The sequence below is a fragment of the Trichoplax adhaerens genome, genomic scaffold (genome assembly GCF_000150275.1).
Source record: "Trichoplax adhaerens TRIADscaffold_2 genomic scaffold, whole genome shotgun sequence".
Classification (NCBI taxonomy): Eukaryota; Metazoa; Placozoa; class Uniplacotomia; order Trichoplacea; family Trichoplacidae; genus Trichoplax; species Trichoplax adhaerens.
Genome location: NW_002060944.1, coordinates 7,810,444 through 7,823,209, shown reverse-complemented (window position 1 = coordinate 7,823,209; position 12,766 = coordinate 7,810,444). Strand labels below are relative to the sequence as shown.

The window sequence follows — 12,766 nt, the reverse complement described above, 5'->3', positions numbered from 1 at the left end:
GTACGCTAGAGATCCTTTTTAAGGTCTTTGCCGTTTTACGACATAAGTTCATACTGTAAGTCAACAGATAGTGTCAAACCAGCGACTACTAAATTATGTGCATCGATAGTAGTAGTCCATACTGTACAGTACAGTGTGTACAGTATCCTGCATCAAGATAAGCAGTACTATGTACTGTACAGCGGACACTGTACACTGTACATGAGAACGGTACGGTATCGGATCGGCCTGGCCCGGCCCGCCACCGTCCTCAAGCCTAAGCACTTTGAGTAGTGCCTAGTCCATTTATTCTCTTGGTACAACTGACTATTGGATGGTCGTTTTACTGTATTATAGTACTGTTGTTATACGTTGTATTGTAGAAAATCAACCTGGCAGGCTTTGGCTAACAATGCAAGTGCATTACAAGGGTTGGGTTCAGCAGCCTAACTGGAGTATAGAAAGGGCCATTTTTGACGCCCGTCTCCCTTTTGCTAGTCTCTGTTTTCAAACTTCTGGGGATCCCGACACAAAAATGTACCAATAAAGGTCGCTGTATTGTAGTGAATCATTGATACACCATCCCTATTTTCAGTACGAGTTCACCTGAGCTGGAACACTGAGGTGATCGTTGATTATTGTATGTTATAGCTCATAAAAATCAAACCACTGACGAATTATAAGAAATAGCTTTAGCGACTCGTAGATTACATCTGATTCTGATCCCCAAAGCTCTTAACTCATCCCATCTTTCCATCTTCAACTCTCTACTGCCAAATTGTTATTGTTGGTGGTGGACACTGCACACAGCTAGCTAGCCACCGACAGACAGCTGGACCCCTACTGTAGTAACTGTACTAAACTGGTCAACCAGTTGTACGGACACTAGTACAAACTCGACGCCCCCTACCAGTATGAAGTTGAAGAGTGAGTGAGTCAAGACCCGATACACTACGCTTGATATCGACTGTACTGACTAGGGATTGCACCTGGTGTTTCCACACGCGGGTAAAATACCCCGGGCCAATTTGGATAGAGTGATGGTTTGAAAGGGGGTACCCGGGTGCCCAGTTTGGCACCGGTTGCAATCCCTAATAATGACTCTTGGAAAGCGTCGAAAACAATAGCCAATCACTGGCTTTCATTGCTACCAACGTTGACGGCCTATCTACGCGTCAGCATCATAAGCAAGATGAAGTCGCAACTGCAAGTGGAGCCTATTGACATGGCAACCGGCCGGAATTATTTGTAATAATTCACTTTGCAACTGGTTTTTCTCGATCACTCTACACAGGCAGAGATCGAGCTTTCATCAACGTTGCCTAGACAGTGAAAATTTCCCTTCTTCTACGTAGGTATTACGCATAATTTTACCTTGGTCGACTTCGTCATGGACGGAATGTGCGCCAATATTCACATTGAAGATCATAAATCATTATTATTATTATCATTATTATTCTTTTTCTTCATCATTACATTCATTATTCTTCATGACGGCAAAAAAGGCTCATTTCCACTCCTATATGCTTCAAAAATGCCTCTTTCCAATAGCATGGTTGCCCATTCCATCCATAATTGATCGATGATGATAGTCACATGTTGGAAAAGAAAAAAAATGAACTTGACATCCACTCGTTGATCACTTTCTCCAACGACAGTCCAAGCGATTGCTTTCTTTTGCCAAGGACTTGTTCATTCGATCAAACTTGATTTCTGATAAAATAATGCAAATGGGGACAGCTATAATTTATTTTTATCGTCATTTTTTCAAACTATTATAGCATAGTTGGTCAATATTGTTCAATTATTTTCAAATTTCTGCCTATATTCAATGGTCAACCTGAATAATTACAACAATTGCTGTAGCCAAGAAAGAGCAATCAAGGATTATTATTTTTGTTATTGTTCAATATTATTAAGTTAGTGTTGAAAGGATGGCACGGATTGCACGCCTAGTTGCAAGTCTTTCATACAGTACTTGCTATTGAGATACTTCTCATGTATGTTGAACATGCTGCACTAATCACTACCTGAATGCTAAACAATTCAGTTGCATAGCAAGCATTGGCATAATCTTATAATGAGCAAATAATCGCTCATGGTCATCATTTCGACCATCCACACATCTCAATATAGTGCATTAATTATATAGACTGCATCAATACCCTTCTTAATTCGTTCGGTCTTCTTATTTATTTCTCTTTACAGTTACCAAACTCGTTACTTCATGATGATATGGAATCCGAAGTTGATGTCGATCAAGAGCAATTTTATAACTTAATTCGTGAATATGTGGTAAGAGGAAATGCATTGTATACTGCTGCTTAAATACTCGTATAGCCATCAGCCTCCAAAAGATGATGCCAGTTTTCTGTAACACTGAAATATAGTCATGGAGGCATATTGTATCGTATATGTAGAAAGCTTATTTTTCTCTCGGTAACACTAATAATAATAATAATAATGTATCAATCGCTACCTATGTTCTACTACAAACTTGAAAATAAGAGCTATATTGTAGTTATAAAAACACACATCCAAAAGAGATAAATGGAGCATTGGGCTCATGTGAAATCGACTACGTACAGTACTGTCTATCCACTACTACTGCAGCTGCTAATTTTTCTTTCTTTGACTTCAATTTTAATAATTAGAATCAATATTATCTTGATTCTTTACACGTATGCATCGTAACTACCTTATTAACTAATAATTTCAATTTCATCTTATTACTACACAGATTTCCCTTTTGCTATTCTTGATCATCTATGTCCTTTCTTATGCTATCGTAACCCATTTTAGAAAAAGAGAGCCTACCGAAGATATTCTTGGTAATTCAATTTATTTGAAGATACTTTAAATTGTATCAAATTGCCAATGATATGTATCGCAGACTTTAGTAAATGTCCACTAGATATTTCCTTAGAATGTAGCCAGCCTGTTACATAATACGTATAAGTTATAACTAGATTAACTTCTATTCTGTTTGGAGAATTAATAGCTAGTACTCTTTTGTTTACAACCAGTAATTCTTTTTACGGATATTTTACCAATTGATTTTCTTTTGATATATTCTTTCTTGGCAGATAACGAAGATGCTGTTGTCAATCGCATCGCGTAAGACTGATAAAAGAAGCAATTAAAATTTTTTGTTTCACCATGTTATTATATGACGTTCAATTAATGTTTAGCCTTGCACTATTTTATTTTATCAATTAGTATTCTAATATATCATCTAGCAACATTTTAGATATCTCTTTTAATATGTTAATATGAAAGAAATAATTACTGTGTAGTTCTTAATATCATAACCACACGCATGAATAATGATACGAAAAATTGGATCAGATAGAATGAAATAGTCTACCAACGTGTATGTTAGCCGTCATTTCGCCAATGTTGACATTACAACTTCATTAGACTTTATTATGCAAACAACAGAAGATTAGACTTACGATGCAAATATTATTTGTAATGACATCCTATATACTGTAGATAGAGTTGCTTTGAAGATTAACATTCAATTTTATTGATTAATTGTATTTAAGGCTATGGCTATGCACGTTCACATTATCGACTGCTATTGGTGCTGTTCTCTTATTGCCAGTCACAATATTGAGCAACGAAGTACTACTGGCTTTACCAAATAGTTACTACGTGAAGTGGTTGAATACTTCGTTAATTTATGGTATGATAAGTAAATTGCACTTCCCTAGTATTGTAGCTCTTAATATCTATTTCCTATCCTGTAATTATGATAATAACTATTACAGTATTGACAGTAAACAATAATCATTATTAAAAGGCATGTGGGTACTTCTGCTTTTCTAATGTTTAACACACAGAACAATCACGCATGTTACTGATACGCTATTACTTCACTAAAATAGGATTATGGAAAAAAATTTTTTTTGCATCCAATACTTCCTTACTATTTCTTATGCCGTTCGCTTACTTTTTCACTGAATCTGAGGGATTTAGCGGTTCTAGAAAGGTTTACCATCAATAATTGCAAAGTGTCTTATACTGTCGAGTAAAATTCTAATATTGAGTATTTTAATAGGGCTTGAAAGCCAGAGCTTTAGAGGCATTCATCATCCTAATCTTGCTTACGGGAATGCTGCTCTCATTTGTTTGGGTGATTTTATCTACATTTGGTTGGAATAGTAAAAGTGAATCACATTATATTCCAGGTAACTTACTTTTTAGCTGAACTAGTCCAGTTTACATATTTGTATTGAATAACTTAATATCACTGTTCAATTATCATACTGACACAAAAATCCTTTTAATTAGACGAAATATGCCAAATCTTTTCTAATACGACTTTTAGATATTTGGGGTTATCTACCCCACCTGTATTCTGGGCTGGCTTCGCTAGGTGTGATGACCCTTTTAGGTATTCGAATTAAATACACCAAAGCGTTTTTAAAGTGTCATTCAATCTCTATGTATATATTTGCTAACAATGATACTCGCTTAAAAATGATTACTTTTAGTCTGTACCCCTCTTGGACTAAGTAAAATGTTTTCCGTCCTTGGTCAGCTAGTAGTCAAGCCGCAGGTATTTCTAAAAAGAAAGTAATATGCACTCGCACAGGAGTTGTTGATCGTGGCGTTCACATAAACCACCATAATTTGTTTCAATAGTTTTTTCAAAATCTAAATGAGGAAATTTACATTGCGAAATTGAAAGAAGAGACGCTAAGTAGAAAACACTCAAGTACGCTAACTGCTTCATCGTGAATAAAGTTTTCATCAATGTCTTTACGTAGTTTATACAGTGTCTAGTTAAACAATATATACCCAACTCTATTATCAATAGCTGCTACGGATGGCCTACGAACAGAACTAGAAGAAGAATTCAAACTTGCTCAAAAATATCGCATGGAACTCGGTAGTACAAAACATAGATATGATAAGAAATGCAATTGCTCCGATATCAACTATTATAAGTGTAGAAAGTACTTATATACGTTATTAAATTTTATTGTAAATAAACAGAAAGGAAACAAGAAGCATCACCTCTACAAAGAAACCTAGTTTACCCTTTCTGCCTACTTATTTTATTAGTTCTAACAGTAATTGATTATTGACTTTCTAAATAGCAGTTCACATATGACAACTATATTATTATAATTCCTGTTGGATTTCTTCTTTATAGGCAATATCAATGTTAATGGTAGGTTTACATTGTCTCGAATTAGTCCTTCGTACCGAGACGGTAGGAAACAAACCTAAGGTGATTTTAAATCAACAGTTACGATAATAAGTATCTCAACTAACTTGCCCAACTGAGTATGCAAGATAATCGAAAACTGTTTTTTTTATAAACTTTACACATGCAGTACACTATTGGGGAAGTTTCTTACTCTAAACTTGGATTCATTGGCGTCTTTTTACAAATGCTGATAATATTGTATCCGATTTCTAATAAATAGTTATAAAATTATCCAATATTTTGTTCATAATGCTTTTAAAATATATAAAATATATTAAGATTTAATTTGTCTTAATAAATTTGCTAAGCTATATCATGGCTGCATCATTGGTTGGCTTGTATAATATCTTTCCTTTCAATCAAATGATTCCTCAGAAAAAGGATTCGTCTATGCCAATTGTAAGTTATGCATTTATTACGATGTTTTTTAAATGAATGCTATGCGATCACATGTAAATAACGTATACATATCTCAATGCGGCGTCCTGGATTTTAATAGATCATTGCAAACTGTATCGTCTTGCTCATACTAAGCTCTGCTCTGCCGCTACTATCAAAAATTTTAGGTAAAATTTGAATCTGATTAAATATTGGAAACATTCAAGCGAGTAGTAATAGCTTGCATTTAGGATACGCTTTTATGCAATTTTTGACGTCTTCAAATTAACTAGGCATTACCAAATTTGATCTACTTGGAGAATTTGGTCAATTCGACTGGTTGAAAAATGTCACATTGACTTTCTGTTACAATCTTCTATTTGAGGGAGCTACAGCTTTCTGCTTGGTAACCCAAATTACAGTTTCCGTTCGGAAAGCCTTATATTCTCGTTTGCAACTAGCATCCTTCTATAAAAAATTTGATAAACGTGCCGGCCTGAAATTGGACTGAGATACAATAAACTATTCAAAAAGGATTCGAGATTTCCTAACATTTATTTTATTATTGTAGTTATGACATCTAATGGATTAAGAAATTGTGTTGATTCACATTGTATAGAAGTAGTTTCTTGTTTTTAATATCATGTTACCTTTTTGTATTTAATGTCGTTCAAAAAGCGCTTCACAAATTACAATTGGTGATCTTCCGAGCTCTATTTTGGACATCATCTTTTACTGTTGTAATTATTTCAATGTGCGTAAGCAAATCTTTAATGTAAATTAATTATCTATAAATGGTTCAAATTTTTTCTAATTTTTGCTATCTTACTCTTTAACTGTATAGCTTTTATTTTAATCACTTTGAAAAATTTATCTTGAATCAATTATGACTTAATTTGCCGTGATAATGGTTATGATGAGCGCTCGTAAATTTATGTAGAATAATTTCTAATGTTATAGAATTTACAGTGTATCTGTGTACAAAATTTCTTCTATCCGACACAGGATTTTGTGACTGATTAATGGGATGATGAAATCTCTAGTCTCGAGCGATATAACCATATATAACTATATTTATTTATTATTTATTAACTTATACAAATGGATTGATTATTTCAGCGATTACATTTTTAATTATAGGCGACTGTACTGATTCAGTCTATGCATTGCGAGTACACTACAAGAAGCAGCAAATTGGTTTATATTTTGTTTCAGTAATAATCAGTAACACCTTTGTTCGGTTCTATTCCAGCATGATTAACAACTATCTTTGTTGAATAAATATTAACGGACAACTAAATAAATGAATAAACTTATCAATGTTTTAATCAGAGAAAAACGAAATAACTTTGCTGGCAGTTTCAAAGCTTAAGTTGCAGTCCATCAATTGTTGAGTATTAGCCAAAGCAACACTGGCTATCGTACCATAATGAATTAGGACTTGATGACTTTGTAGATAGTAAATCAAGGAATAACGCATTAAATTGAAGTCAAACACTGACATAAATTTAGTATACAGTAAACTAGCAACTTATGCACAAAAATTACAATATCTATATAACTATGTAGAGATCATCAGTAACATAGTACAGTACACTAATTTATAATACCATCACACAGGTAAATAAGGATATCATAATCGTTCAGTCCAACTGATGACAAAATTTGGTATACAGTTTCCATATCTTCACTACGATTTAAGGATTGGATTATACAGTTTTCGGTTAAAGTCCTGTTGATGGTATTCTAATGGTTCAAGACAGTCCATTATTGTGATATCATTTTCTTAAAAAAATGCTGAATTTTCGTCACATATCCATGACATAATTATGTTGTATAAAGGTTAATCTCTACACGCGTTCAACAACAAGGATAAATGCTTTGAAATTAAGTGATATAGTTCACAAAATCAGAAGCACAAGCCTACAATTCTATTTTGTAAACGGCCATCATTCATATCATGTTAAGAAGCAGAAATTGTACGTAGATACTAGTTTAACGGTATGTTATAAAATACCATCAAATAGGCAAGTAAGCATAACATTACTTGCTTTATATTTGGCTGATATATAGAAAGAAATTCATTTATTTTCTTTCTAACCCTTGGAGATTTCAGCAGTGATCCACTCAAGGTTTAGGATAAATTACGAAATCTATTTACCTGAACCATGTAGTTCATATTTCGTATACAATCTAAGTCATATTGCAATAACATCATCTTCATTTCAGAAGTTAGAAATCTGTCAAAAGGTATGGAATAGAATATATACATATCTTTAAGAGATAAGAATAGAGGCTGTAAACTGTGCCAAAGCCTTACTTATAGTGCTGTGACTATGAAAGTCAGAAGTAAATAATTCGATATTTCATAAAGGAAGTGTCAGCTGCACCATTCTTCTCGTTAGTTGATAAATAATTAATTAATGGTTTATATATTCCTACTTACCGATGTTGTAATTGATTTATGGCTTGCATTTCTGTTTGCTTCAACTGATTTCCAGTCAGTATAATCATGTAGGCGTTCTTCAATTGTTTGCTAAATCTATCGATCCTACGGGTATATCAATATACTGCATTATACGATTCCACCTATTAATTATAACTCATACCTATTCACCAATAATAAATTGGATTATTTGTAAGTATTTTATCAACTAGTTGCTGCTTATTCTATGTATCCTATTTATGTACGAGAATGGTTGTTTGATCAATTATGATGATTTCTTTGCCTATTTACCTATGCAGAATATCTCATGTTATTTACGAAGCGTATATAAGAGTTGAAAGAGTGTGAGAGAGATTATGGCTTGTTAGAGCAATTACATAGACATGATTTGCCATTAATTGATACAATTATCATTCGTAATAATAATACTAACAAAGTAACAATTTGGCTATCAACTAATGCGACATTTCCTTGTCCGGAAGAATGCAATTTATTTGCTTCAAAGATTATGAAAGCAAGAGAAGCCGTGGAGAATATGCACGTATTTTCCAAAGTTGCGGCAGTAACTATAAAAAATGGTGAAAAAAGAGAAAAAATCCAATTCAATAGTTACTAACTGATGAGCTTATTTCCTGTTCAAAAAGAACAAACTATTACGTGTAAATTGTGCAGGAGTTGCAACTTGTCCAATGGCTACATTACACTAACTGCTAAATGAATGTTTAAAATGTACGCGTACATTAGATTATTAAAAGTGGAACCAACTTCAAAGTCCTTGGTCTAAGCAATATACCATACATGCAAAATAGATCTAGGCAATGGTAGGCGAGTAGGTTAGAAATTACTTCATTTGTAATACATGTATACTAGTGTAATTATGCCACCTCTAGCAGCTGTACGCGTCATAACTGTACAGTAGTATTCAAAAATAAAAAAATGGAATGTACGCGTCTATTCTTCATTAAAATTTGCAATACAGAATGCTATAGACAAGTAGATATGATTGCAATATCTTAGACCACTAGATACTTGATGTAGTGGTCTAAGATCTAGTGATCCATTTTAATATAGAGACGCATTGATCCTATAATTAATAATAATTATTATTATTACAATTAATAACATTAAGTAAGACTGTTTTCCGTCCTATGAGGAATAATTCCTGTATAGCATTAAAAGGAAATTTAGAAATGGATACGAATGTCTTGAAAGCCCTTTTTAAACTACTGATTTAATCCAGTATTGAGCAATTCCTACTCGCTAAAAGAAACAATTTTTCAAGGCTACAGCAAGTAACAGATGGAGAATTTCAGATGGGCACATTGAATTTTCAGAATACTACTGTAAGAATTGACCACTACAGGTGTACGTTGGATGCGCCAAGGAGTACCAGCTACAAAAAGGGGTATGCGCATGATAGACTATCAACAAGCAGTACCTCGGATTTTAAAATTTTGACTCATTAACTTGACAATTGGACTATTAGCAAGTGAATTATTAACGATAGCGGGAGGCATTTCTTTCCTAGACATTGTATCATGGATACGAAATCAAATCAACTCTCTCTGATCTCTTTGAATATCGGACTCGAGTTGGTCCACTTGGAATCGAATCATGTGATCTAACTAGTAGTCCAGTTGAACTGAAGGTGCAGTCACTCAGTGCGACACAGTCAGTTCAGTTTCACTCTACAATCAGCGCATTTAGCGCAGACTGTACAGTACAGTACTTACTCATTACGGTATGGTACTGGTTCAAGCCTCGTGCACGTGATTGCTGCTCGTAGGCTGTAGTATGGCGCGAAACTGCAGCACGCTTGCCAAGCCAAATGGTGGAACCTGATGTGAAAAATTGCAGTTGTCTCCTCTATCCGAGCTGGTCATCCAGCACTAGCAGAAAGGAGATCGTTCACTTAATGCAGTAAAAGTAATCTCGCTTTCATCATGATTACAGTATACTGTAGAGATTGTAATACGGCAAAAGTACACTGGTTTCGAGTCTGCATGCATGCTGTCACTACCACACGTTATCGCGGTAACCCGACTGCAATCATGGAGCAATACTCTCCATAAAATCTATCCAACAAAACTCAGCACAGTGCACCATACTATCATACTGTGCAACTGCATTCATTCAAGCGATTCGTTTGAGTTTGAACTACTCCAATCTGAACTTTTCAATTTTAAAACACAACACACTTTTCAAATCATGAATAGTCCAGTTCATAGCTAAAGCTACGAATTTCCCCATATACACATTACAGTCTGTAAGTACAGCAAGGGGAAGCAAAGATTTTACATACTGTACGAGTTGTACTGTACAGTACAACTCGTGTGTCCAAATCTTTGTGCACATTTAGTGCGCAAGTGCACACGAGAGACCCTCTATGAACACTACACACTCAGTAGTAGTGTGACAGTAGTACACAGTAGTAATCGGATAGAAATGACTTTCTTCTTTTGTCTAGTGAGTCATCCATCCTGTGAGATTGAATCCGATCAGAACACAATCATACCAGTGTCAGCCGTTGGATACCGGTTATTGACCAATACAGTACTTAGCCAGTTAACTTCGTAGTAAAATACCGTAGTTAGTATGGTACAGTTACTCCTGTTCCCTGTTCATGCAGAGTCTACAGCAGAGTACTGTAGACTATACACTGTAGTCCTTTGTGTACTGTAGATTGCCTATTGTACTGTACTGTACTGTACTGCACCGTCACACTACTGTGTGTGCTGCACCACACTTCACTCGACAGTACCGGTCAGTACACCACGGTGCAGTGAAAGACGAACCCTATCAACGACTACACCACCAAGCCTTTCTATCCTCAATCACTCACTTCATACAGTACGTTGGTACCGACCGATTTGTGCAAGAAGAAGAAAGGTAAAATTTTTCTTTTGCAATTTTTGGACTGTCATTGAGCCAATGTTCAACCCAATGTAATCCATTAAATTTGTTGGATTGAGAGTATGCTCTACATTGAATTTCTAAACTTAAAGTTAAAATACTGATTGAGTGATAAAAATACGCTAAAATGGCTTCACTTATGCCATGAAATCCGTACTATTTTCACTCTCCATCTTTCAAGCGTCAGTGAAATGTCCAAATCAAATCGCTTACAGTGTAGACGCGATAGGACAAGTGCAAGAATATCCTGTAGTGTGTAGTAGTAAAGGATTAGAAAACATGTTTTCACTTTATTCCTTCGTTATCTTACTTTATCCAACTCTTTCCAAAGCATGACTATCCATAACAAGAACCAAATTGCCTTTGCTAGCGACTGTTGAAACTCGCTCACACGCTATAGACTGGAATAGAGCCAACTGTCTGCCTTTGGTAGATTTACTGCTAACTCGCCTTTCCTTGTTAAAAAAAAAAGCCAATACAGCACCAAATGAAATCAGCTTCGCCACTTGATTACTGCCAGAATAATTCTTTTTAAACTCGTACAATTAGTAAAATGGTCATAATTTACTCTTACAACTTTAAACCCACCATAAAGATCGATTCAGCGCACTTGATGATGGCTACCCTGGCAAATTTGATACTATAGCTGTAAAGGTACCAATACAAGAGTGACGTTACAGTAGTGACAACACCATCACTGTTTGACAATTGTACCCATATCAACACGTGTAGTTTCCATGTTGAACAGAGCTAGACTACCAGAAAGATCAATGGATAGAAATTGATCAATGTAGCAGCCATCATTATTTCTGTCGGCATCATACTCAGTATAGCATCGAAATGGTGTTTATTCATTGACACATACTGCACAGTGTACATGAGAGATGAGTGGATGATGCCATTCGATCTTGATCTATAGTTTCGATATTGTAGTTATTTTACGGTACTATACTCCTAAATCATGCTAATCTAATTACATCCGCAGATTGATATACGTGTAAACTAAGTAAACGTGGAAGAGCATTGCAATGACCTATTCAACTATAGATTGTAGAAAAATTCAGGTAGTAGACTATTGAAGAAAAGTGTTATTTTGGATGCTATCATCTCTGTGTCATTATTTGCAACTATTTGAAACATGAAAGGAATGAGCGATGTTACTTTCTACAATGATGAAAGCAGTCATTACCCTCATCATTGATCTTTCCGTATATGTTTATGAGCACATTGAATCAATTTTCAAGCTGCCCGAAACTTTAACTGTAATGTTAAAACTGTAACTTTAAATAATAGCTTCAAGATTTTTGACAGGTAAAAGTAATTCAGAATAAACACCAAATTGAACAATAATAATAAAATTTTCAACTGTACAGTATTCAATTCTATGAAAATACAAATGAATCCTCATAGAACACAGTACTACAGTGATCTGTTTTTTTAGGGTAATAAAAGTAGTTTCAATGCTGTAATAATAATAAAATTTTCAGCTGTACAGTATTCAATTCTATGAAAATACAAATGAATCCTCATAGAACACATTACTGCACGGTTCACGGACTGCAATGATCTGTTTTTTTTAGGGTAATAAAAGTAGTTTCAATGCTGTAATAATAATAAAATTTTCAGCTGTACAGTGTTCAATTCTGTGAAAATACAAATGAATCCTCATAGAATACATTACTACACGGTTCACGGACTGCAGTGATCTGTTTTTTTAGGGTAATAAAAGTAGTTTCAATGCTGTACTACAGTATAATGGTTGTCTAATTAATTATTGTTACTAGATGAAACAAAACTACCTATAGGCTATTATCAGTCTACTACCGGAG

The 12,766-nt window shown here is 34.6% G+C and overlaps 1 protein-coding gene across 1 annotated transcript; it reads left to right on the top strand.

Moving 5' to 3' along the window:
* Nucleotides 1-2,719: 2,719 nt before the first annotated feature.
* TRIADDRAFT_21081 (uncharacterized protein) lies at nt 2,720-6,089 on the top strand (the record flags this gene model as incomplete). The annotated part of the gene is made up of 15 exons (XM_002110096.1): nt 2,720-2,810; nt 3,066-3,096; nt 3,528-3,667; nt 3,870-3,973; nt 4,043-4,172; nt 4,313-4,378; nt 4,479-4,543; nt 4,630-4,702; nt 4,805-4,876; nt 4,984-5,060; nt 5,144-5,221; nt 5,328-5,398; nt 5,509-5,599; nt 5,700-5,766; nt 5,872-6,089. Coding segments are annotated over 15 exons (1,374 nt in total), but the record flags the coding sequence as incomplete, so codon positions are not given.
* Nucleotides 6,090-12,766: the final 6,677 nt, after the last annotated feature.